This window comes from Galleria mellonella, unplaced genomic scaffold (assembly GCF_026898425.1).
Source record: "Galleria mellonella isolate WM207_F2 unplaced genomic scaffold, CSIRO_AGI_GalMel_v1 utg57, whole genome shotgun sequence".
Taxonomy (NCBI): domain Eukaryota; kingdom Metazoa; phylum Arthropoda; class Insecta; order Lepidoptera; family Pyralidae; genus Galleria; species Galleria mellonella.
In genome coordinates this window covers 11273152-11299791 of record NW_026442119.1, presented here as the reverse complement: position 1 = coordinate 11299791, position 26640 = coordinate 11273152, and the positions used below count along the sequence as shown (strand labels likewise).

The following is a 26640-nucleotide window of genomic DNA, read 5'->3' as shown; positions in this document are numbered from 1 at the left end:
ATTAATTTATTATTTTTAACAATTAGTTTACCCCAAATAATAATTGGGATAAGGGTAGGAAGAAGAAGAAGTTTGTTTGCCATGTTGCTTAAAAAAGCAAACACACCCAGCACACCTGCAATGCCGCTGGTGTTGTGGGTGATCATGGGCGGCGGTAGTCACTTACCATCAGGTGAGCCGCATGCTCGTTTGCCCCCTGTGTTGTAAAAAAAAAACACTAATCAACTACAAATATTTATATAATGCGGGTATCGAACTTGCGACAATCAATATTATTATAAAAAAAAAGTTTTGTTTTCCTTATATCGACTATGTATTCTAATAAACTAATAACGTTACTATTTCTTGGAATACACTCTACAAACAATTCTACTTGTAGTAACATTCGCAATATTTTGCGTTCACTGTCCATTTCTCGAGAAATACAAATATTTCATTACCTTTTTTAATTCCACTGATAAACTGCTTCAAAACATGATATATAATTATATTGAATGTCGTTATGTCGCACCTTTGACATTATTGTTGATAATTTCTTATTTATAATGATAATTCTAATAATATATACTCAATACTGCACAAATGTTTGTTTATATACATACATTCCTGTGCAGTGAGAGTCGTGTGTTATTGACAGTGCAAAAATGAATAAATTATATTTCGCATTAATTTTAATTATATCAGTAAGTGAACATATATTCTCTTTTTGAAAATTTTTTTGCTAATATAAATGTGAAAGTTGATATTTAGACGTGCTTAATTACGCTTAAACACTCAACTGATTCGAATGATATTTAAAATATAGATGGAACATATCATGAATTAACATAAAGGTTCCATTCTATAGCCCTTATTCATGTGGATAGGGTTGCCAGATTATTTTTAGCATTTTTGGGTAATAACTTTTTGTGTGAAATTAAATTGTTAAGGAAATTCTTATGGAAAAATTAAATAGACGTGGAGAAATTTGGGATTTTTTTTTAATTTTGGTGTTTATAAACTGCATAGTAGTATATATAAATTCATAGAGTATATGTGTCATCAATGTAGGTAGTAACGTGAGGTGAAGAAATTAGTTGTAGAGAATAGCGTTTCTTTTACGTAGCTCATAAAATATAGGGAAACCCGTTACAAGTTGATTGGACTGAGATTAATAACATCATATCAATTTGAAAAAAAAAACATATCATATTTGGGTAGAAATCAAATAACCCATCTGACAACGTTGCATGTGGACAAAGACAAAAGACAGTTATAATAGTGTACGAAGTAGTCAATGTACTGATATATGTAAGGTCATTGGCACACGATTTCCTATATCCACATCAAATATGATCTGACGTGGAAATAGAAACCGTACTTTGTTTATGAATCTGAAAAATACTGTGTGGAATTATACCACTTTGCTAAGGTGGATTTTTAAAATTAAAATAGAGGGAATAAAGTGATTTGTTTTATTTCACTAACAAACTGTGATAGAGTTACTTCAAACTTTAAGTAAATTGTTACTAGCAAAAATGGATCGTATTTATTTGTAATAAGAAATAATAATTATTAATGAATTAGACAGTAATTCTTGCCTCACATTATATAATCATACTTACTTTCCCTTAGTTTCCTTTGCCTACAACTTTAAACACTAGTTGAAATAAAGATATATAGTTTATAAGATACAACTTGTAAATATCAGAGCATTTTTTTTTTCTGTCTATTCATAGTAGTTTTGGAATCACTGAAGGAGTTTTATCCATGTTTTCTCCAATTTAAGCAGGTAGACTAAATTTAGATGATGATTTGTCTAATTTATAATACGATAAACATTAATGTTTATTTAATTTTAGGTCGTAAAAGCTGATGTAATCGAAGTACAAGCTAGAAAGAAAGGAGCAACTCTAGTAAGTAAATTAATTTTATAAAAAGAAACATTTTTGTATTGCATAATGATATACAATGTAAGACATAGCCAATTTGCTTTTTAAAATCTTCTTCTTGATAAGAAGGAATTTTACTTTATTTGTAGCTAATACGTTTTCTTCGCCATTTTCTTTCTTTATTCTTTACTGTACACAAACATAGTGTTAAGAACAATTAATTTTCAACATAATGTACAAAGACGATTTTAATCTTTGGCAGTTAACGACTTCTGTAGCACAGTGGTCACGTTGTTTTGTATAAAATGAGTATTCTATTCCTGATAGGTCTAACTCGGAAACGAACTCTTCTAAATTGGCTCGGTTTGGGTATTCTGGGTTGTCTCCAAATGTTTCTTCCTTAATTATTCATAACAAAGAGTATACTAGCTTGAGTACCCGGTAACTAGAGTGGCACTTATTATAATTCCACACTAATATTATTAAAATTGGTTTTAGTATAAAACTTAAAATGTTAAAGTTAATTTTAAACTTAAATGTAATGTAAACAATACGTGTTTACACATATTTTAAATACACTATCGGGACTTAACGCGAATCCTGTCGTAACCACTACGTGGTGAAATCCATGTCAGAACGTCGGCAATAACGAAGCAAGAATGTAGTTACTATTTACTTGCAAATTTTTCATTACATTAAGTCCCGAGAATGTATTTAAAATATTATGTTGAACTATCGAAAGAAAAAGAATTGGTAGTAATGAGATCTGATAGCCTCATTGCTAGTAATACCAAATCAGCTCGACCTCCACGCGGTTCAAAACCATCGTGGTTAATTGTTGTTGAACTCGTTAGATAGGTCAACTAATGTGCATTCATCTGCACCATTATATTTACATTAGAACTACCATTTAATTTACACTCATTAAAAAATATTGTACTTTCAATATTTGGATTATATTTCCTGCTATATAATATCTATCACAAAATATAACTTAAGTGCTATAGTTATTGGTGTAAATATTTAACTTTTGTTTTATTACTTATGTTCTAATTTTTCCCATCTTATTCTGCCTTCAAACATTTCCTGTTTTAGAAACCAATATCGGCTTGCTGTGATATACCAGAACTTGGCTCTCCAAAACCACTGACTGAGTGTTCCAATCCAAAGTTACCAGGCCCTGTAAGTAAATACTATACTACTAGTCTTAATATATAAAAATCTTGTCTCAAGATGTATTCACGGTAATCTTTGAAATCGCTCAATCAATGTTTATAAAATTTTGTTATTGTTTGCTCCAATTTGAGAGATAGAATAGTTTTTATTGCATCAAAAAAATAAAAATGGATCCGGTAGGTCCTCTATGATTTCTTATACTGAATCTTAAATAGCTGAATGGATTTGCTGCAATTACTTTCACAGATGTGCTATATTCTTAATACTCAATATTGGGATATTTTCGTCCCTTAGATTACATAGATAGAGCATTGAGCCTCAAAAAAGGGTCAACATTTTGTCAACTAATTGTCAAATTAGTTACTTACGCACATAGTGTACTTGACGTATTTGTATTTAATTATTTAAGAAATAAATTGAGTTTTTACGTATTAAAGAGGTGCAGAATTTATAAGACCAAATAAATATAGAAATTATAAAGGAATCAATCATAACAATTTATCACGCAAAATTGTATAAAAAAATTTGACCCAATTTCGAGAAGCATTTGTATGCAGACACTACCTATATAATCTAAGTTATGTTCTAATTGATACGAGAGAAACTGCAGGAAGTAGCATAGCTAGTTTTAATTTTTTTTTTTCATATTAGAAGTGCCATTTTTAAATAATATACCTAGTTTTTATCATTTTAGTGCCGTGACGTACAGTGTGTATTCGAAAAGTCTGGATTTTTAACCGATCAGAACAAACTTAACAAGGAAGTTTATAAAAACCATTTACTACAATGGGCTGATAAACACAAAGATTGGTCGAGTGCTGTGAACAAGGCTATAGAGGATTGTGTCGATAAAGATATTAGGCAGTACCTAGACGAGCCCTGCAAGGCGTACGATGTATTTACTTGTACAGGAATTGCAATGCTAAAGGTTAACAATTTATATATAATATAAATGTCCAGGCATTATTCACATGGTGCAAAAACTATGTATTATTAATAATATTCTACGCGCACTTTTAATAGCAATTAAATATATAATATACGTAAATTATATTAAAAATAAAACTAAATATAACTAAATGCGAGACAAAATAATGCAAGTTTGATTAAATGGTGTTTTTAAATTTGTATTAATCAATTGTTGAAGGTTAGAATAAAAAGGTCATTTTATTATTATATTGTTATACTTTCCAAATTATTTGAACAGTTAATAATGATCGTTTTCTTGGATCGTTTTTGACATTCGACGCTCCATCCAGATGTATCTGTTTTATTATTAATATTTTATTGACTGCAAATATAATTTCAAAATACATTTTATTTTTTACAGAAATGCCCTAAAGCAGCGTGGAAGTGTTAGAATTTGAGAAACTAACTTCAACTAATAAAACTGCACAAAATAAATAAATTTAAGAACGTATGACTCATTTTAATTCACTTCACTATTGTCCTCATTACAACATTATCAATTAAAGAATATCCATTGTAATGTATTATTCATTAGGCTTATTGTCTTATTATATACCAATAGAAACACAATTGCGTTTAGATGATTGAATCCCAATAGATATTTACCGATTCCTTCCTATACTCTAATGATAATGTGAAAACAATAGTATTTTTTATACAAGTTAGAATAGTGTAGAAACTGATGGTTTGTCTAATGGGTAATGGTTAATAAGTGATAGACATCACTTATAGATATGAGCATATACTGCGAATATACTACAGTATATTGACAGTATATGCTATGCTATGCTATGCTATGCTTGGACTTCATTTCATTCCACGGTTCAACACTCTGTATATACTAATCAAAATTGTCAGATCTGTGACCACTCTAGTAACTAGGTTACGTCTATGTTACATTTAGAAACTTTTATTATGCTTACGATCTTTTTTTATGAAAATTATATATTTTATAATTTATTTATATAATATATAATCCATGAAAAGACGTTATAATTATAAAACATTGACAAAATACCAATTAAAATTCTCATTTGGAACAATTTAACACATGAATTATTTAGCCTATTAAGAAATATTATGATGATTTGACATTAATTAATATTATTTGATTTCTCATATATAACTAGTTAATTAAGAAATGTATTATTCTCTGACATGTTACTTAATATTGTATAAATATAACAACATATCAAATGTATAGTTACGATTAAAAATCTGTAAGTAAATCATCATCATCATCATATCAGCCGTTAACTGTCTTTCACTAAACATAACCTTTCCCCTTGGGGAGTTTTGCCAGAAGTTGCTATGTTGCAGGCAGATTAGCAACCGCAGTCAAGCTTCGGTGACGTTTTTAGAGGGACTCTACTGCTCCTACCTCGACCTTTAAACTCCTTTAGTCGCCTCTTACGAGACCCACAAATACGAATACATGTATAATATAATATAATTTACAATTATAAATGTACAAACAATAACAAAACTTTATCTATATACTATCAAGTCGATCTGATAGAATATGCTGCTAACAATAGGTCTTTTCTCCCCAATATATCATAGTCACATAATAGTGTAAAATTTCCAAACTGTTCAAAAATGTTGGATAATTTAATACCTGTGTCAACATAATTATTTTTGTAATTGTTACGAGCCTATTACTTTCGCAATAAAATTGAAGCCTTCAATAGTAAATGCAAACTAATAACGCTTGTAGGTCAAAGTGGGACCTATTATTAATCCTTGCGGTACACCGCGTTATCTTCATTGCTCTTAGAATATTCATATAAATAACACTGCATTATCGTTAGTTCATTGTACCTGCACAATTATCTACGCTGTACAAGGTTCCGTCTCTACTTGACACTGATTCACCGACCGTGATGATGACGTCTCCTTGAGGACATCCGACACACTAAAAGATTGTAATTATTTGGATGTTTTCGACGGCGAATCAATTTCTTTTATGTTATGCAATCCTAGTAATTTTAATTCGTTTTCATTAACGAAGGCCTATTATAATTTAGTGACGGTTTTTCTATCTTATCATCTGGATACTTTTTTAAGCAACTTTCAATAAATTAAATTCGTCAATTTTGTTAATGTGTGTGTTTTATATATTTTCACGCACTCTGAACTACCTCAATCTTTGCAATCCATAAACATATCTATTTTACGACCATGTAGGTCCCCTACTACTATTGTTACGATAGAAATAGCTGTATATATATTTACAACATTGTCGTTGTTAGGTCAATTGAAACAAGATTTTTGTTCAATAATGTATCCAAGAATTCTGTTTTACGCGTAGATTTTACGTGAACGTTGCATTAGGTAAGTACTTGTATATGTAAATATTTAGCTGATTGTAAATTTCGTCCCCGTTTTCAGTAGAAACGCATACATGCAATTCAAACAAGGTTATACAGATCTACACCTAATCTTACAAAACAAATATTTTATCTATACGTATATATTTATGCTAGATCTCTTAAGGGTGAGCAGAAAGAATGCAAGGGGCTTACGTCATTAACAATCCTCCATCTATTTTCATAATTCTACCTATGCTTATACCAAAAGTTTACAAAAGCTTAGTTATGAAGCTCATCCTTAGTCGTTAATTGTCAAAAAATCAAAATCAAAGTCAAAAATTATTCATATAGTAGTAGTAGTGTTGATTCCAAATGTAATATTAAAATTAAAATAAAATAGTATATTTTTATTCACTTATGCACAACAATATATTGTTTTAAACCCTATCGTTACTGTTCATTGCTAAATATGAAATTTCTCCCTAGATTGTCATAAAAGACTAAACCATCTGTATTCATTGACTCGCTGCGATATTTAAAGACATCTGTCCATGTAGTGGAAATGATTGCTATTAGACATACTTTCTTCTCCTATTGATTGTCATTGTTTTTAAGTATCAGTTATCTAAGTTCTGCCCATTTGTCCCTTCAGTTTCTTACTTTTTTTAACTATATTAGTAAGTTTGGGTTATCTGCGAATATTATTATTTCGGTTTTTATCTTGCAGTTAACTTCGTGATTGACTTCGCTAAGAATCTCAAAGCCCTCTCATTAAATAGAAAACAGAGTAAGATCACGTTCCAAACTTTGATATTTTTTTTACAATACAGGGGGCAAACGAGCATGCGGCTCACCTGATGGTAAGTGACTACCGCCGCCCATGATTACCCACAACACCAGCGGTATTGCAGGTGTACTGCCGGCCTTTTAAAAAGGAATATACTCTTTTCTTGAAGGTTATGTTGTCGTATCGGTTCGGAAATACTGCTGCTGGAAATTGATTCCAAAGAATGGTTTTGCGTGGATATTTTGGATGCGGAGATAATGGCATAGTTATCCAATTGCAGGACGCTAGTTAGCCTCAATTACGCGACAAATTATCTATAAATGATTACTCACAAAAATAAGGAAGCAATTGCATTTAATCTAGTAATAATCTTTTGAAGTAATATTGTTATTGTTGAAAAATAGAAAAGTAAATAATAGATAGAACGTTATTATAATAAATATAAGTAACATAACAACAATAGACACATAATACTATAACCATTAATTGTAACTGTAACAGATACTATCTGGGTTCATAACCATTAATCAAAAAATGATAATAGGTATATGACGTTCCGGTGAAGTAAAAATAAATATATATAGACAGAATCTAAACTATTTTAGAAAATAAATGTTCCGCTGTACGGCGTATGCTGTATGTACATACATAGACAATAGCCAAAAGACGTACGCAATCTGAGGAAATTAGTATGTGTCTTCCTGTCTCCTAGTGTCTTCATAAAGTAACTACTAGCAGTTATAATATCTGCATATAATATGTAATGACGTCATTATGATGATAAATCTATCCAACATACTAATAGATAGAAGCTTAATATGTGCCCTCCTGCTTTATGCTTTTGCCTGAAATTATTTTTACTTATTTAAATCCTCTGGACTAAATATCAATTATTGCTCTACTCTTCAGTTGTAGTTATATCGTGATCACAGCATATAGGGTTTAATTCTAATTCCCTTTTTTTTTTGCACTGATGTATTGTACTGTATTCTCCTAGCCTTAGAAAAATTTTATGTAAAAAAAATAGTAATGGTGACACAATAATCTTACTTTATCACCACTTTGTAGTTACCCAGGAAACTTATAATATTTGAACTAACAACGCATAAATTAAATAACATTATGAAGTAAATTAAGTGTACAAGTTTCGAACTATATTTTACATTACCTTGTTTAAATTAGATTTTAGATATTAATCGATATCATTAAATTATAAAAACCTAAGAAACTAACCAAACAACAAAAGAATAACAAAAGATATCCTATAAATAGATTTTTGAATGAAATTTGGCATACGGATAAACCATATTCTTAATTAATAGATAAAGAGCGAATACTATTTAGTATGAAATCCACTTTATATATCATTTACTGTAAATGGTAACTAAAGTTTTAAATAAATGACAATAATTCACGTACGCAAGACAGTATAAGCTAGTTTTTTTTTTTTTTTTTTAATGTAGGTAGATTATATATCATAAAATATAATAATAAATGCAAAATTGTAACCTACTAACAAGTGTTCAAACAAAACCTAACAAGATCGAACTATTGCTGAAATCCTATCATATCGAGCAATCGGAAGGTTAAATTTAAAATAATAAATTTAAAATTTACAATTGCATAATTCTCAAATTTGTATATATGTACTTAACGATGGACCAAGTGAGTCTGTCGCATCTATATACGTTCATTGTTCTATGGCACGACACCTTGGTTATTTCCCGTAGCGCACAATGGCCACGAACAATGTTGGCGACTATATAACTGCTGAAACATACGTCACATCAACACTTCACCCTAACACCTCGAGCCCTCAGGTTCCGTGCCATCATGGGTTTCAGTGTAGCCTTCGTTTTGGCCACAATTGTTCATGTAAGTAACCACACTAATTTAAACAATATTATTATATTTATACAATCATGTAATTAAAAAAAAGACTCAAATTTGAACAGAATTAATTGTAAACAGTCTTTAAAATACGCATTTATATTTGAATAAAAAGCAACCAATAGGATCGATTGACAATTACTGAAGACATCGTATTACATAATCATAAAAATAAATACATTTAATGCGAGAAGCTTTTCTTTTTCAAAGATGATTAGGATCCTGCAATCCCCGTGGAAGACCTTGACGTGAAAATGAAAATACATAAAATACTATATAATAATTTTCTGTGCGTATCGTGTGCGACTTCGACAGGAATATAATCAGATACCTATTTTCTATTTTTTTCTATACCACTGAGGTGGCAAACAAGCATACGGCCCACCTGATGGTAAGCGGTTACCGTAGCCTATGAACGTCTGCAATACCAGAGATATTACGCACGCGTTGCCGACCCTGAAGAAATCTCTTTACCCCCCTTTTGAAGAACCCCATGCTGTAGTCTCTCGGGAAAACCTCGGCAGGGAGCTCATTCCATAACCTGAGTGTTCGTGGGAGAAAGCATCTCTGAAACCGCGTTGTACGCGACCCTGAAACCGCGTTGTACGCGACCATTTAGGCTGTAAGGTATGAGGGTGAACTCCCTGTCGATGGCGAGCCGTACGATGATAGAAAGTGGCCGCAGGCATCATATTGACATGTATCATACAATGTAATTGTCAATTTATTTATTGTATATTATAATAGATTGTGATCATTACACAAAACAATAATATACCTAAGACTGATTATTATTAATTTATTAATAGTAGGTATTCATTTCAATAAACTCTAAATAAACAACGAACGAAAAGAACTTGAAAGAAATATTTACAAACATTATTAAAAGATGGATATAAATACAAATTCACAGGTGATTACATCACAAGGCCCACCGCAAGAGTTCACGGGAGGACCGCGTTTCCCGCCAAATCTTCCAGAACAATGTCGACGTCCCCCACAAGACGTTGTAAGTTGGTCATCAGACTTTAATAGTAAAACCATTTAAAGTGTTCTATTTGGAGAATAATCTTGAAGAGACAATTGAAAGATAACTGAAAACTATGCGACTTGATAATGCCCAAATAGTTCGAACATTCCCCTTCCGAAATACAAGAACTTAAATTCTAATTCAATATTAAGGACTCTTAGTCTACGTCAAACTAATTAAATAACAGCAATTATTCTGCTTTTCGACTCTATAAATATAACTGCTATGCGTATGTGAGGTTTCAAGATTGTTTAATTCGGCCTTGATTTTTTCTAATCTCATTTACTGAATACATCTACCACTGTACAACGGTGACCATAAACATATACGATTTTTTTTAGAACAACCCTCACGAATGCTGCAAAATACCTCCTTTTTTCACTGATGAAGAGTTCCAAGAGTGCGGATTCAGGAAACTTAATGAGGAAGGACCACCACAAAGACCACAAGGTCCACCTGATGTAAGTATCACCTTTTCTTATGTATTTAGCTATATGACCACAAGGTTTTTGTGTGCAGAAATTTAGGATCTGATATTATCTCTAGTTAAATTAATATTTTTTAATATTATTCCTTTTATTTATGTGTATTATTCCTTTTCTATATATGTTATTGCACTGATACTTTCCTGAGTGAGCATATTGGAAGACTGTAAAGCTCATCCAGTTAAAGTAATAAATAAATAAATATCTAATAATTGTAAGTTTATTTACCATTGAAAGCCCAATATGATAAATTTAATATTTTATAATATTTACCTACTGTTATACTGTTGCTTATATTTTTTGTTCTTCGTTATTGTCGTCAGATATGCTTAACGAAAAATAGGTAGGTCGCATGTGTTCATTATATTAACAATAATGGATATGTATCTGTCAGTAGTTCTAAATCAAAAGTAGATCAAAAGAAACTTGCGTAGATATTATTCGTGTGGTTCTGGAATAGAATGAACCAACCCTTCCTTTCCTGTGGACTAAGGGAATTTAATGGTTGAAGGACAGGCAGCAGTGTCCCTGTTAAAACACCACCAAAGCCTAACTGCGGTTACCAACCCGCCTGCCAACTATGGCAACTATTGGCAAAACCCCTCAATAGGAGGAGGCCTATGTTCAGCAGTGGATACTAAAAGCCTGGTATTGTATGGCATGGTATAGATACTCTTTATTACTTTAAAATGTTACTCTGGTAGTAGTAGTAGATTATTGTAATTTATTTTATTATACTTAAATTATTTCGATTAAAACGACAATAATTAAGCTCATAATTATTGTCGTTTGTAAAATATATTGGACTTATAGTAAATAATAATAAAACCACAGTATAAAATACTCTGTTCTCTATCTAAAACGAAACACTTCAATATTGCAGTGCTCCAAACAATTATGCATGCTTAAAAAGCACGATCTTCTCAAAGATGAGACTACGATCGATCACGAGAAGTTAGCGGCATTTTTGGACAAATGGACGTCTAATCACACAGAATTCCAGTCAGCTATAGTATCAGCAAAAGAGTTATGCGTCGGAAGACAACTTCCAGGGCCGCCTCAAATCTGTGAAGCTAATAAAATAGTCTTCTGCATCAGTTCTACATTGTTTGCTGTAAGTTTCTCTTTAGATAATTCATTGCCTTATTTATTTTTATTTGGAAAACATAACAGATAACAATAAAAAAAGTACATAATTAATTATAGATGTTCAAAACATTGTACAAGATAAAAAGAGATACATTAAGTGTAATATTTATTGATTGGTTCCAAGCTTAAAACGTAAACGTTAAAAACATTTCATTTAATTTCATTTATTTATTTCAATTACGACTACATTTGCACTGCGCCGATATAATACCGATCTGTGGAGTGGAAATTTTCAGGCGCTCTGTTTATTATTTGACCTAGTTGCTTATAAGATTGATTCTGTTTTTTTTTTATTTCTCATCTCGAAAACAAAGCGGCATATAAAATAAAATATTCTTTATTTAGTATTACCATGTACTAAAATTATTATTTTGGTGTGTAAAAATTAACCCCAATTCACGTGTTGCTTTTACCCCACTTTACATTTTGACTCCAATTTTTAGACCCTACTACAAGAAAAATATATATTTATTTAATTTTTTTTCTTTTGTATAAATATTTGTCTTTTTTACATTTATAAAAATGATATAATATCAGATCAGTAAATATTTAAATATATTCGTCATATATTCAAATTTTCAAATCATTTAATCCAATTCAACTAAATTAAGTATTGCATTGTGCAACATTACAAAAAGTTTCAGAAAATAAGAAAAGCACTTTATTAACCCTGTCGGGCACAACAATTGCATCAGTAGTTACTGAAATATAGTGCTATTATGCGACGGACGAATGGACAAAGTCGGAACCATATGGGGCCTCTTTATTTTGGGACCCTAAATTAAATTAAAATTAAATTAAACTGATTAATATATTCAGTTCTGTTCTTTTTGCTTGAAATGAAACAGAGGCCTAAATTTAAAATAAATTTATGAAAAATTTAAAAAAGCCCTGACGCAATCAAATCTATAAAAAGAGCTAATGAATTTGAAGCGCATAAATATATCTTCGTAGATTATAAACTAAGAACTATCTCTATCACGTCAGCCTTCAAATAAAAAATAACGCATCATAATCGGTCAATTCATTTTAAACTACGATGCCACAGCATACATACACACAGTTAATTATAAATGTTTTAAATATAATCAATATTTGAATAAAGTTAAATTAAATTTTATGAAAATCAAGCTATCCTGTTAGGTAATGTTATAAAAGCGAAAATTTATAAAGATGGGTGGATCGATAAATGGATAGGTAAATTTATTCTAACTTAGCTAACTTAGGAAACTTTATATACTCATTCACGCGAGTGAAGCTGCGGGATATAGCTAGTGTATTAATATAAACTCAATATAATGCAATAGGTAATACCTATAGTGTTATGTCTTTTGATTCCATACAAAAGGATTCCATATACATTTATAGAATGGATATTGCATGGGTATAATCGAAGGGATAGTTCCTTTGTGAATTGAACCGTAACGGTTAGCCCGTAGTATGCATGAACGACAAAAGCATTATCTATACATACACATAATTGTGTGTGTTTGTGCACACATAAATACGCACGCATAAAAGCATTCTGTATATACCCATGTATACACTATACTTTTATAAATACGTCTGTTATTGTCACTTTTGCAAGCCACAGTTAATTAAACAAAAACAATGTATGTATAATATTTTGTTCTATTTTCAGAAATGTCCAATTTGGGACGAATCAGACGGATGCCAAAAACTTAAAAATCATATGGAGGAGTGCACACCTTTCTTCCAGAATAATCTTAATAATTCCAATTAAACGCCAACTGCTGTACAATTATTTAAAGTAGAAGCACAAACTGTACTTATTATTATTTAAAAAAAATCGATAGAGAAGAGCATCTATTCCACTTATTCCTACTGATCGCATAATAGTAGAGACAGGTGGAAAAAAATCCACTCTTACCCTAGTGGGGAACGTTGGTAGGAACAAGTGGAATTGCCAATTAAAAGACCTTCATGTCATACATAGCATTACAACAGAGAGAGAATCTATGTCTTAGACATGGTCTCAAAACAAAGATGAATGTATTATGTACCTTTATTTTAATATATTAATATATAACTATTACAAAGTACGATGGTACACGCCACAAGTACTATGTATTAAACTAGTATTATTTTTATTTAGATTTATTTTTTTTATGTAAATAGAAAAACTAATTAAACAATTAAATATTTTCATCTATGTGTTTCATTACCGTTCTTTCCTGTTTACATTGTCCTTGATTGGCCGTTTTCAATTAAGCGTTTATCTACGTTGATTAACAATTAACTTCTAATTATTGCGATGGAGTGTCGATGATTTATCTAGCTAGAAATATACTCGGATGTTTGAAATTAAATTATTTTTCTGGAAACTGAAATAATTATTTCATATTAATAATTTCAGATTCCAGAGAAATAATTTAATTGGTCCATTCCAATCGATATTAAAATTATAACATTTGAATATCGACTGTATAATTTTAAATTAAAACATACGTTCTAATTTCAATTTCACAATAATGGTCCGACCGAATAAAGGAACAACAATAAAATTAATCATAAATAATTAAATAATAAATAAATAATTAAAGTATTTCTCTCTGTCTCTCTTCTATTTCTAAACTATCTTCCTCCAAAACTCTTTTAGTTTCCTTTTTCTGTTCTTGATCTTTATTTTTAACTACCTTTTGCTGCAATAGTCATAAAACATATTCTTGTTTTAAAATTCTTAGCTGTCAATAATAGCCTGTGAAATGAACTACAGTACAATTACGTAAACTGATACAATGCTTTATATAACTTCAATATTTTTAAACACAAGCTCAGTTTTACAAATATCAATCGAACGTCGATACGAATACTATCAGATTTAATTTGAACTTCAGTTAGGACGTTTCATGTCTCTAATAATATTAACTTATACTGTATCTTACTTAAAAAATAGACAAGATGTATTCAGTAAAATACTATTTCATTACTGCAAATGTAATAATATCTATTGTGTTAGTATATGTAAGTATTGATATTTTTTTTATTTTTGTAAATTACATGATTAAAATAAATTACTTAAGAAATTCATCAGATTAATCATTTAGTCCACAGCTACTTAGTGGCAGAAATATAAGAACTAAAGTACTAATGAAAAGACATGTAGAATGTTAAAACATACTCACATTATGTTTAACATCGTAGCTATTAAGAAATATTGTATCATTTACGACTATGTATGTATTGCCAATATAGTAACTGTTGTTGAATTATATTGACAATTTCTTTTTAACTACATTTAACACACTAACTCGTGTATTATCTTTCAAATCAGTAAGAAAGCTGGAAGTACCAAGTCAACCAGCCTAAATCAATAAAACAGCATGTAGATGGGTTTACCATTACACTTTTCATCCATTCACAAAACCCTAATAGAAATTTTCGTGATTTATCTCACTTAGAATTAAAAGCATAACAATCTTTAATAATTTTAGGTCAGATGTCAATATGATGAAGGTGCTTTTGTGAAACCAGATAGCTGTCACGCTGCTCCAGAATTATTGGTAAAACTTTGTATTTTAATTTAAATCTATGTTACATGTAGGTAAATTTTATCAGCATCACCTTTTTGTCTATTTTCACTGAAAACCAGATTAATCTGAACTTATCCAGACCTGTCAAGTTCTGTACCGATTTCTAACTACCCAAATCTATTATCTAATTTAGATATTTGTTACTGAATTACGTTTAAACAGCTGAACGGATTTAAATTAAATTTGGTATACAAACGGATCATATCCTAAATTAACACATGGAAAATTTTCTATACTCCATTATATATATGACAGTTTCATATTTATAATGAAATTTGGCACAAGTGTAATATTTAGCAAGGAAAAATACATAAGCTATATTTAATTCCAGTGAATGTTAAAACTTTTTGGTCATACGGATAAAGACGCTATATACTATACAAGTTATAGTATTCCACAAAAAAAAAACAATTTCAGTTGTAACAAAGCCAGTTATTATTACTTAAAAACTAAACTACGAAACCGATTTTGATTAAATTCCGACACAGCTAATCTGTAAGCATATTCTTTTAGATAAAAAAAGATTTTTTCCAATTGGTTTAGAACTTACGGAATTATGAGATAACAAACAAAAACAAAATACAACCGATTTGAAAACCTCTTTCTTTTTGAAAAGGGTTGAAAATTTATATGCATGCTTAAAATTACAGATGCGTCAATGTTGCGTATTTCCACCATTTTTCGCGCGAGACGTAGCTAGAGCATGTGGAGCTATCTTTGCATTACTATTTACGGATAAACAAAATAATGTCACCACACTAAGACGGCAAGCGATCACGGGTGTAAGTTAAATCTTATTTACGTAATTAGGATATTCATAAACATTGTCATTGTCCACTTATCCCCATAGACTACCAAAGTAGAACTCTAAACTTATCTAGATTTTTTGACTCCCTGAAATACATCACTTAGGTTATCGCTCCATTTTGTCTAATCATGTACTTACTATATCGGTTGTGTCTATCTTCCAGGATCTTTTTTTTTTAGATCATCGAACTATGTGGTACCTCATTGTCATTTTTCAATTTACTGATCCTTTGCACTGGCAGTCATTTTATTTCTAACATGCTGCAAAATTTCGAACATAGCTTTCTACGGCTAGCTCTATAGGATCATTCTATTAATAGTTCAAATCCAGGAATAAAATATATTCGATCTATATATTTTTTATAATTAATTCCAGTGCGATCACTGGCGATGTATTTTAAAAAAATATAATCTACTAACTGATGAAGAATATGTGGATGACGAACAATATTACAACCATCTAGACAAATGGGTAGACCTAAATCCTATATTTGCTACAATTATGTTGAGTGCCAAAGTACATTGCAAGCAAATTTTCAAATACTTTATGCCTCTAAAAATCTGCGAGTTTTACAATTTTCATTCGTGCATAAGGCACGTTATTAACCTAGTGAGTATACAAACTAAACATTTTTTCTCTATACAACTTGTGATTGTGGTAACCGAGTCGCGTATAAACATGAACAACACCATGGATATCCTGTGACGCCTGTTAAATCCTAATAAGGAGTAACAATTACGACTAACTATATTTCATAGAGTGGGTACATGCAGATTGACAAATAAATATAAATATCATGAACATAATAACATGGGTTATTATGGTTAACCCATGGTAATCCGCAGCGTTGCTATTCCATAATAATGGATCGTCACAGTTGATAAGATACATTAACAAATATAATATCCAGTATTGCTTGAACACTCGAAAGCAATTTCTTAAAAGATACTATTGTATATTCCACTCAAATTATATAATTACCTGACTGATTAATGATGCTTCTCATTTCAGGACTGCCCCGTTCCAATAAATAACATAGAATGTTCCAAACAAAAGCAATTTTACGATGAATGTCGGACGTATTATATGAGGAAATAATAATAGAAATAAAATTACTTACACGAAACATCGAATTTATTCTAAGTAGAAATTAATGATAACGAGATGACATGTTCGAACACACTAGGCACCTATTTGCCTTCTATTATACTAAAATCATTTAATGATAAAAATCATTATTACCGCCCTTTTGTACACATACTCGTAGTTTGATATGAATTAGGATACGGATAAAAGTACCATACAGCTAACACCTGTCCAACTGTACCGATACACTTAAAAGTAATACTGTCACGTAAATGCTCGTCAATTAACATCTTCATATATGTATATATATATATCACACGCGCCAGTATATTCCCTTATCACTTTCCTTGCAGGAATTATTTAATTACACTACTAAACTAACAGTCTTTTTCTAGCGTCTTCATGGTAGAAGCCGTGGGTTGTATCTACCAACATATAATATCATACCTGAAGGATTATGTCTTACAAAGTAAAGGAAAGGCCTGTCGAATTTTAATCGAGCTGGCTGAGCGTCTCTTGCGGGAAGACGCGCCTGACGCGGGCGGAGATGTAATGGTAAATGCATGGCCTCACCAACATCATGCGGGTCATGGAAAGCTCTTTGATAATCCCTTGGCTCATCCCAGTCATTTGTCCATCTAGATGTTCGATGTCTTGCTACTACTCCTAATGTTTCAGGATACTCTTCCATATGATGTTGATCGCCTACAATACCTTCTCCGCAGGTAACAAATGTAGTAGTTTGGATCATATCAGATAAATAAAGATCTTTTGACGGCCCATTCAAACCGCCTAAGTCTGCATGTTCTGAATCAAACAAATCTTTTAATCCCATTTTTCGCAATGTTGATGAAACATTGAAGATAGACTTATGGGAAAATCTTGGAATTTGAAGTTCTAGACCAATTCGTGGAAGCAAAGTACGCAATAAACGATTCCAAGCTGGTGTTGATGGGTTGGCATCGAGTAAACGCTGCTCCAGACCCTCCAAATCTTCTGAATGTACTACGTTCCCTTGTTGCCCTGGCATTACAAATAATGTACTAACGACAGAATTAGTGTTTCCTAAAGCAGCAGCTGTAGCATCTAGTACTGGATCGTATCCGGCTAGAAAACCCTTTTTATAAACAACTGCTGGTACAGGTACTAGTCGTCTTTGTCGCACATTGGGTGATACTACAAAATACATTTCACCATCTCTTCCCTCGACTGATGATCCCGAACAATCCGTCTGAAATGAAGGTAATAAGAAAGTTATATTATTAATTGTTTTTAAAATTTGAGAATAAAGTAAAAATAACGAACAAAATTTTACCTGGAAAATATTGGCAGAAAATGCTGCTAAAGGCGGTTGCATATGAATAGAGTTAGATTTCATATACTCAGGAATTTTTCCCCATGTGTATCTTTTAACTAGCAAATTAGTTCTTCTTCTTATAATATCACCAATTAATTTAAAGTTTATCTCTTCGACATGACCATTGTAAAAGTGTTGTGCTCTTTCTTTGTAAAATGTCAAAATTTTTCCTTTGTTTCTATCACTATAAAGTTCCCTTACAAATGCAGATACTATAACACCAGCTTCAGGTGAAGTTTCTATAGAATCGGAAATATTCTTTAAAGTAAAATGTGGATTAAATGTTACCATCTCATCTAATTTTAGAATTTCATTCATTTCACCAGACGTCGCACCTCTTGCTCCCATAAACATCATAGCTAACATAGAAGTTATAGAATAAGGTGACAATATAAAACTTCTTCTTTTATCGATATTTTCAACAATTGTATTCCAATATCGGAATGCTAACTCATTACACAGTTCTGTGAATTGAGAAATATCTTCCCCTAGATCCTTTGTTGTAACTTCTAGACCTTGGTTTTCTTTTGAAAAATCTAAAACGATGTCTTTATGAGCACTTGCAGTAAGATGGCCTTCATTTTTAAACTTATCTTTAGGGATTTCATTAGATTTAGGGGGCGCGACAGTCGGTATGAGCTTCCAAGAATTATTGCGTTCAGCAACCAGCTCTTTATCATCGATATTCACTTTCTGAATTTTCTTTTTGAATTCATCTATTTTTGGCAATATTTCATGAAGTTTATCTTTATAATTATTAGTTAATTTGTTGTTATTTGATTCAAGTTTATTTTTACTAGGCTGTGCAAATGTTGTAGTACTTTCTGTTACTGCTGATGTACTAAATTTAATCGTAGTTGATTCTGTTTTAGACAATTGTTCTGTATTAGATGGAAATGTTTTTAACAATTCCGTCGTAATTTCTAATTTATTAGCATCTGTTAAGGTAATTGTAGGTTTTTTAATAGTTTTATTCATGTTATGAATATTTTTGTCCTCCGATTCTGTATTCACGATGCTTCCATTGGTCATATTAGATACTTTTTCTAATGTTGTATTATTTTTATTATTTGATACTGAGATTTCAATATAATTTTTATTATTTTCTTTGACATATTTTTGTTTATCATTATTATCTGAAATGGTTGCATTAGTTGGAATACCAATAATAGTTTCATTTATTTCTCCTGCAATTTTATTTTTAATATTTGGTAAAATAGAACTTTCTTCCGCGGATATAGTTGTTATTTCTTGTTCTCTATTAATAAAAGGCGTTTCAGTAGTTTTATCGTCTACAGAATTACTAGATGTAGTTTCTAAATTGCTTTCTGTCATTTCTAATTTTATATCATTAGAATATTTTTCCGAAGTCAAAATAGTTTGTGGTGCTTGGTTAACTATTTGCGATAATAAATCACCCATAGATTCTGACAAGATTGGATCAATTGTTGTTCTTTCAGATAATACTGTAGTTGATTCTATTTTTTCTGTCGTTCCTATTGTAGTTGTACTTATATTCTGCGACACATGATCTTCAGGTAATTTATTTGTAGTGCCATTTTGATGATGAGGATCTAGAGTAGAAATTTTAATAAAATTATGAATATAGTTTTCGTTATTGTTTGGGGATTTCGTTTCAGAATCAGTACTTGTGTCAATGGGTATATCCATTCCTAAATTTTCCTTGCTTTCTAAATCGATTCCATTAACTTTAGTTGTATCTAATACATAACTCGGTGTTGGAATTGGTCTATAGTTTCCACCGAGATCCGATGCAATTTGACTAATGCTTTGAGCTACATCAAATAATGGTTTATTTTTATCAGAAATTTCTGCTTCGGATTGGTGGACATTCAAATCATTCATGTTGTTTGTATGTATTAATTCTGTAGAGGACACTGTAGTAGAAGGCGATACGGACTGAGTAGTTACAGTAGTAGTATTTATCTTCTCATTTTCTTTTTGAATTGGTGTCACTGTAGTAGAAATAGAAATATAGTTGTTTGTTGATGGTTTGATTGTTGATGTCATTGTTTGAGATTTTACAGTCGTAGGAATTGCTATTTTAGTAGGTGTTGTAACTGCTCTCTTAGTTGTACTGGCAAATGTAACGTCAGGTTTCATAGTTTTCAATGGCTTATCTGTAGTCTGGGCTATGATATAAGCAGCTGTTGAAGTCGGAATAAATGTGCTTATTTTTTCATTTTGGATACTACTATTTTTTATTGCAGAAGCATTGTTGGAGATTGTTTGAATTTGAATTTTGTTGAAATTATGCTCAGAATATTTTTGAGTATGCATCATGGGTTCTACAGTCGTAGTTTTAGGAGTTATTTTTACTACTGTCTCAGAAGTCGTAGTTGACTGATAGGATGTTGTAGTTGTGCGTGGTTTAGCAGTTGTTGAATTAGTAATTCGTGGCTCAGTATTTGCAATTGTAATTTTTGGCGTATTTGATGTTGTTTTAGTTTTTTCTGTAGAAGTTGTTGATTTTATTGTAGTTGTAATTATCGGCTTACTAGAAGTGGTAGTCGTAATTATCGATTTAGGTGTTGTAGTAGTAGTAGTAGTAAAGGGTTTGGCAGTTATTGTTGTACTTGATGTTACTATTTTTTTGGTAGTAGAAGTAGGTTTATTAGTAGTAATTGGCTTTTTCGCAGTAGATGGTTTTACTGTTGTCGGCTTATTAGTCGTGATTGGTTTATTAGTAGTAGTTGTGACTTTTGTTGGTACAACTTTCTCTTCTTCAGTCATTGGATATAATTTTTCAGTAACGGGTACGATTTTAGGTGCTTCGTCTACTGTAACTGTTGAAGTTATTAAGTTATTACTACCTTCTTTACCTATTGAATTTTCATTTACATCCATGTCATGAGTAAATTCTATAGTTTCTGTCTCTGGAGTAGTAAATGTGCCTGTGTATTGAATTTTGTCGGGAACAATGTCGACGCTACCAGTATTACCAAATATCGATGGCAAAATAAGACTCCATGAATCTGAAACATCAGGTGTATCCAAAGTAGGTTGAATTTGAGGTTTGTTTTTATGAGCTTCCATTTGAGCTTTTAATACGTTTTGTACGTTAGTGACTACATTGTGTACTTTTGTGTAAGGAGGTTGGCTAAAATTAAAAGCAATAGTTGGTTGATTGTCATTAGCGAATGTAACTAAGCCATCGGCATCTTCACCTGCAGCAACTATAGCCTGTATTTGTTCTAAGGTCATTAGTCTCTTGACGAGTTCTCCAGATTCGTCAAAAGTGTAGAATTCATATCGATCTGGAGTCAAAAGATTTACAGGACTCCCAACAGTCGCTGGTACATTTGAAGGTGGAGGTAGAGCATTTCCTACAGCGTCTGCAACGAACGGCAGCTTAGATCGCCTGAAATAGAAAAATGTGTTTTCATTAATATTACAATTATATTCAATCGATATGTTCTTGAGATCAATTCTTGATTAAACTACTTCAGGAAATTCATTTTAAGAAATCTTCGATAGCAAGAAGTTTATAATTCAGTTTTAACTTATAATATGTTGTTATTTTACGTGATATCAACAATTCTGAACCAATTCTTTTTGTAGCTGATAGAGCTTACTTCCGTATTGGTTTCACATTAACTTCGTGACGAATAAAACCGCTGTTTTTAACTTTTCAGAAAATCTACATCTAGTTTCGTATCATAAATTCAATTTAAAATCAAATGTGTTCGTGAACCTATTATTTATCTTCTATTAATTATTAATAATTTAATATATTAATAATTAATATTTAATAATTTAATTCATTTTAATTTTCATAAGAATAAATACATTACTAGAAATGTTATTTTAGTTACTTATTTTGTCCATTTTGCTTTTTTGTAACACACGTTATTTGTGGAAGTATTATATAATTATTAATACATATAACTTACCGTTCTTCTTCATTGGAGTCGGTGGCAAGGGTGCAGGCGGCGGTAAACAGAAGAAACAGCGGCACACGCATCATGCCCGTCCATGCACAGCACTTGAATCTGAAACTGCATACAAAAATAACATAAAGAAACAAATTTTAAGGTTGTTAAACTAATAATAATACTATAACAACTACAAAATAGTTCGAATGTGAACTTCTGTATCACTCATGATTTTTCTACTTAGCTGTTGTTCGGATTTGGAGCAATAAAATTAGCAGGATATTCATTTAGTATCATATATTGTATATCCATTTCCTAATACAAGTAGGTGGTATAACTGGAGATTGTTTATTTTTTTCTAAGTAATTTTCTGAACGAGATTAAACACATTTAAATCAGTTCATTGTCAAAAAATTAAGATGGATCTATTTTTGCACAAGTTTACTCTAAATGTAAATCGACATCAAGAAAAGAGAAAATTCTCAATTTGGTTGTATTTTTTGTATATTTGTTACAACAGAACTCCGTCATTTGAAAAGTTATTTTTTAAATACTCTGTTGGGATTAAACGTGATGAAAAATAACGTCGGCAATAAAGAAGCAGCTATGTAGGTACTATTTACCTGCAAAAATTTTTCATCGCGTAAGGACCCGATAGTGTATTTAAAATATTACATATATGATTACCAATGCGAAAGTTTGAAATTAAATAAATTATTTTTTTATTTGAAAGAATATTCTTTCAGATTGATTGTATGGAAATTTCATTAAAATCAATTCAACATTTAAGTCATAATAACTTATTTTACTATTTTTTTTTATACAACTTAGAATCGCAAACAAGCTGACGGCCCACCTGATGGAAAGTGGTAACCGTCGCCCATAGACATGAGCAGTACCATGTACATAACAGAGTATACTGTTTCGCCCATGATACCCCCCATGCGTTGCCATTCCTGAGGACTCAGGTGTTATTCCTCTGTACCCAGTAAATTCACTTCCAGTAAATACTACTCGTGTGATTGTAAACGAAGAAGTTATTTTTACCAAACTCGTTTTGTTTATTTAACATAACATCATAAACAATAATACTAATTCTACTTAAAAACACAATTGGTTTCCGCAACTTCTGCAATAATCATAACATTAATTAGCATATTCGCTGAATCAAAAGTAGGTACGTTCACCTTTTCTCTATTTACATATTCAAGTGCCGTGCAACCTTGAATCAGACTCGAATATATTTAACGTTAATGATAATTCTTAATGATAATAATTATGCGGATCGTATCATTTTTAAGTTTAGTTATTCTATTATAAATAAAATATTTACCTATTCAAATTAACGCGCAAATCTTATTGTTTAGTATTAACAGTGTTTTAATGATTTAATAAAAGAAAATAAATATTTTAATTGTATTTATAATCACAATATGATTATACCAATGAGCCGGAGCATATTGTATACATATATCTAACCGAAAGGTTAACCCCAATAAAATTTGTGTAATCTAAATATAAGGGGAGAAATGGATTCTTAGTAATAAGATCGAACAGACCCATTACTATCAATATACCCTAACAGGGGGGAAAGGGATTGTTAGCATTGGAGTTTGACAGCCCCATTGCTAGCAATATGCCTTATTAGGTCGACCTCCACGTGGTTGCCCCTGGAAACCATCGGGAACAATTCTTGTGGAATTCGTCACGATGGGCTAACTGACCTACTTCATCCTTACCTATCATCCTTTACTGGTGCCCCGCCGGTGTATACCGATAGCGCGGATGGGGTTACCATTCTATTATCATCCATTAAAAAAAAATATACCCTAACAGGTCGACCTCCACGCGGTCCCCCTGGTAAATCGTGAAATTTTAATGAAATCGTGGTAAATTTTAATGAATTCGTCACGATAGGCCAACTGTCCCGCTTCTTCTTCATCTGTTATCCCTCACTGATGTCCAAATTCTATTATTATTCATAGAAAAAATCTAAATGTCATTAACATAATATGCCTTTAAATATCCAAAGAATGCAAACAAAGTACTAATTATCTTCATTCATATAAAAAAAAACTGTAAAGTAAAACAAACCAGTCCAACAAGTAGGACTGCGGTCTTTGTCGCAGAAACAAGAACTTCTAGTTGTCTATCGACTCACTGATTCTTTTTGTTTCACATATATCGCCTTGTACATTCTCCGCCCTGTTAGATACAATATTACGGATGGGTTGATGTATAATACACCATTAAGAAATTACACGTTTCGCGTACATGTGAAACATTTCTTTGACCTCGCGTAGAGAAGTGTTCGGTTCCGTTGTGTTTTGACAAGTTGTTTGCGGACAAAATATGTGGGACACCTGATATCTAGTCAGTCGGCTATTTATGCAGGTCACTCAACTCTACAGGTGATATATGAGTTATGTAAGGCTATAAATAATGCGTTTATAATGCGGATTAATTGCGCGAACATCACATTACGGCCACACCACCATTTATCAAGTGGACATGTAAAAAGTGCCGGCAAATTACGGTGCGATGTACCGAATTTTTTCAATACGATGTGACATTTTAAAAGTAATAAATGGAATGTTTTGCGAATGAATAATAAGATACTTTTTACCTGTCTGCAAGAAAATTGCTTTTGTAATATATGTATGTATGATGGTGTCATAGTTATAAGAATAAAAGCTATTTTTAATTAACTTTAACAGCAAAAAACTAAACAGTTAAACCTATAATTGAATTACATAAAACTGAAATAGAATTAATCTAAATTAAAATTGCCGTGTGGTTTCGACATAGAATGACGCACCCCTTCCTTTTTCGTGAGTGTCGTAAGAGGCAACTACCATAAGAGAATTTAATGGTCAAGCGATGGGAAGCATTTTAAAACATCACCAATACCTAACTACAACTAAACAAAACGTGACATCTACTGGCTAAACCCCTCTTATAGGGAAGGCCTATTCAACAGTGAACATTTAACGGCTGATATGATGATGATGATGATGATGATGACGGTGATGATAAAAATAAAGTTCCAAAATAGTACTAAACGTAAACTGTTTATTTTGTAACTAATACTTACTGAAATATAGCTTTTCATTTTCCCCTTTATGTATCCAACATCATATATTCTATCTTCCTTTGAATATTCTGTATTGGAAGACTTAGGAGAGATTTTGCCTCACTCTGCGTGTTCTACCGGTTTTACAATGGATTGTGCTCAGACGAATTATTCAATATGATGCCTACGGCCACTTTTTATCATCGTACAGTTCGCCATTGACAGGGAGTTCACCCTCATACCCTACAGCCTAAATGGCGTACAACGTGGTTTCAGAAATGCTTTCCCAAGCCTTTTTTTCAAGGTCTTCCCAAGAGACTACAGCATGGAGTTCTTCAAAAGGGGGTTAATAAGGTTTCTTCAGGGTCGGCAACGCGCGCGTAATACCTCTGACATTGCAGGCGTTCATAGGCTACGGTAACTGCTTACTATCAGGTGAGCCGTATGCTTGTTTGCCACCTCAGCGGTATAAAAAAAATACTCATATGTTTATAATATACGACATAATAGCGTCTTAAATAGGCATACCGTGCTCAAAATTGAGGCGCAATTCTTTGTGTTAAACATCATTCTTAAGATGTTTACTTAAGTGTGCTCAAAACATGTACTTACATTAGATATCTTGCTATTGACTTTAGCCAACTACAACAAGTCTACGCCCATAGCCCATAGTCAACTCGAGATTGAAAATAGAAATGCAAATTTAATGTGAAATAATAGGTTAATATGTATGTCAAAATAAAATAAATATTAATAATTTTTTAACTAAATTTATGCAATCTAATTTATGTATATAAATTAATTAATATATTAAGTTGTATAATGTGTCCCGGAAAGACATGTGTGGCGCCGGCATTACCGCAGCCGCTGACCGCACGGCGTGGTAACTCTTCGTTGTCAGTTTGGGTCATCATCGTCATAATTTCAGCCTGTTACCATCCCCTGCTTGGAATAAACCTTCCCGTCTCCTTCTCATCTACATAGCGGTGTTTTGTTTGACAGTATAAGATCATAGTGCTTGGAAAAAGTAAACTAAAACGCATAATTTTGAAGAAAAATAATTTCAAATTTCGGGATAAATCCGACATTGTATCCAATTAAGCAACTTACTCAGCAATCAACAAAAGAAGAGCTCTACGTACTCTTAACTATTATAAGTAGCAAAGCAAATCGATCTACTTTCATTTTCTCTAAATG

General features: G+C 31.5%; 4 protein-coding genes across 6 annotated transcripts in view; 3 read left to right on the top strand and 1 right to left on the bottom strand.

The window, feature by feature from the left end:
• The first annotated feature begins 568 nt into the window (after nucleotides 1-568).
• LOC113509598 (uncharacterized) lies at nucleotides 569-4463 on the top strand. Its single transcript, XM_026892951.3, has 5 exons — nucleotides 569-683; nucleotides 1842-1895; nucleotides 2967-3053; nucleotides 3742-3975; nucleotides 4378-4463. Exons 1-5 carry the CDS (start codon nucleotides 645-647, stop codon nucleotides 4405-4407), a joined length of 444 nt encoding a protein of 147 aa, XP_026748752.2. The 5' UTR covers nucleotides 569-644; the 3' UTR covers nucleotides 4408-4463.
• Nucleotides 4464-8857: 4394 nt separating this feature from the next.
• LOC113509780 (general odorant-binding protein 67-like) lies at nucleotides 8858-13838 on the top strand. The gene is made up of 5 exons (XM_026893202.3): nucleotides 8858-8990; nucleotides 9919-10014; nucleotides 10377-10496; nucleotides 11404-11634; nucleotides 13312-13838. The coding sequence occupies exons 1-5, from the start codon at nucleotides 8949-8951 to the stop codon at nucleotides 13411-13413; spliced, it is 591 nt and encodes a 196-aa protein (XP_026749003.3). The 5' UTR covers nucleotides 8858-8948; the 3' UTR covers nucleotides 13414-13838.
• Nucleotides 13839-13895: 57 nt separating this feature from the next.
• Nucleotides 13896-17142, top strand: LOC113509834 (uncharacterized). Of its 2 annotated transcripts, XM_031910805.2 has the most exons (5): nucleotides 13898-14654; nucleotides 15125-15193; nucleotides 15874-16005; nucleotides 16407-16640; nucleotides 17043-17142. In XM_031910805.2, exons 1-5 carry the CDS (start codon nucleotides 14592-14594, stop codon nucleotides 17127-17129), a joined length of 585 nt encoding a protein of 194 aa, XP_031766665.2. In that variant the 5' UTR covers nucleotides 13898-14591; the 3' UTR covers nucleotides 17130-17142. The 2 variants fall into 2 exon arrangements, with proteins under 2 accessions (XP_052755307.1, XP_031766665.2); XM_052899347.1 differs by having other exon boundaries at nucleotides 13896-14654; nucleotides 16407-17097.
• A 3-nt stretch (nucleotides 17143-17145) lies between these two features.
• LOC113509835 (mucin-5AC) overlaps nucleotides 17146-26640 on the bottom strand; it is a 65919-nt gene continuing 56424 nt past the window's right edge. Inside the window, exons 2-5 of one of the 2 annotated variants that reach the window (XM_052899346.1) lie at nucleotides 22389-22493; nucleotides 21663-21856; nucleotides 18433-20048; nucleotides 17146-18348 (exon numbers count right to left, since the gene is read on the bottom strand). In XM_052899346.1, coding sequence (XP_052755306.1) covers nucleotides 17518-18348; nucleotides 18433-20048; nucleotides 21663-21856; nucleotides 22389-22462 — 2715 coding nt within the window. In that variant the 5' untranslated portion in view covers nucleotides 22463-22493 and the 3' untranslated portion in view covers nucleotides 17146-17517. Of the gene's footprint in view, nucleotides 18349-18432; nucleotides 21857-22388; nucleotides 22494-26640 lie in introns of both variants that reach the window. The other variant, XM_031910804.2, reaches the window with a different exon arrangement.

What these genes read in the sequence shown, in the direction of transcription:
- LOC113509598 (XM_026892951.3), top strand. Translation starts at nt 645, where the DNA reads ATGAATAAATTATATTTCGCATTAATTTTAATTATATCA. An exon ending in CATTAATTTTAATTATATCA is followed by an intron (nt 684 to 1,841) that starts GTAAGTGAACAT and finishes ATTTAATTTTAG; the next exon opens with GTCGTAAAAGCTGATGTAAT. An exon ending in GAAAGAAAGGAGCAACTCTA is followed by an intron (nt 1,896 to 2,966) that starts GTAAGTAAATTA and finishes TTCCTGTTTTAG; the next exon opens with AAACCAATATCGGCTTGCTG.
- LOC113509780 (XM_026893202.3), top strand. Translation starts at nt 8,949, where the DNA reads ATGGGTTTCAGTGTAGCCTTCGTTTTGGCCACAATTGTTCAT. An exon ending in GACCACAAGGTCCACCTGAT is followed by an intron (nt 10,497 to 11,403) that starts GTAAGTATCACC and finishes TCAATATTGCAG; the next exon opens with TGCTCCAAACAATTATGCAT. An exon ending in TCAGTTCTACATTGTTTGCT is followed by an intron (nt 11,635 to 13,311) that starts GTAAGTTTCTCT and finishes TTCTATTTTCAG; the next exon opens with AAATGTCCAATTTGGGACGA.
- LOC113509834 (XM_052899347.1), top strand. Translation starts at nt 14,592, where the DNA reads ATGTATTCAGTAAAATACTATTTCATTACTGCAAATGTAATAATATCT. An exon ending in TATCTATTGTGTTAGTATAT is followed by an intron (nt 14,655 to 15,124) that starts GTAAGTATTGAT and finishes TAATAATTTTAG; the next exon opens with GTCAGATGTCAATATGATGA. An exon ending in ACGCTGCTCCAGAATTATTG is followed by an intron (nt 15,194 to 15,873) that starts GTAAAACTTTGT and finishes TTAAAATTACAG; the next exon opens with ATGCGTCAATGTTGCGTATT.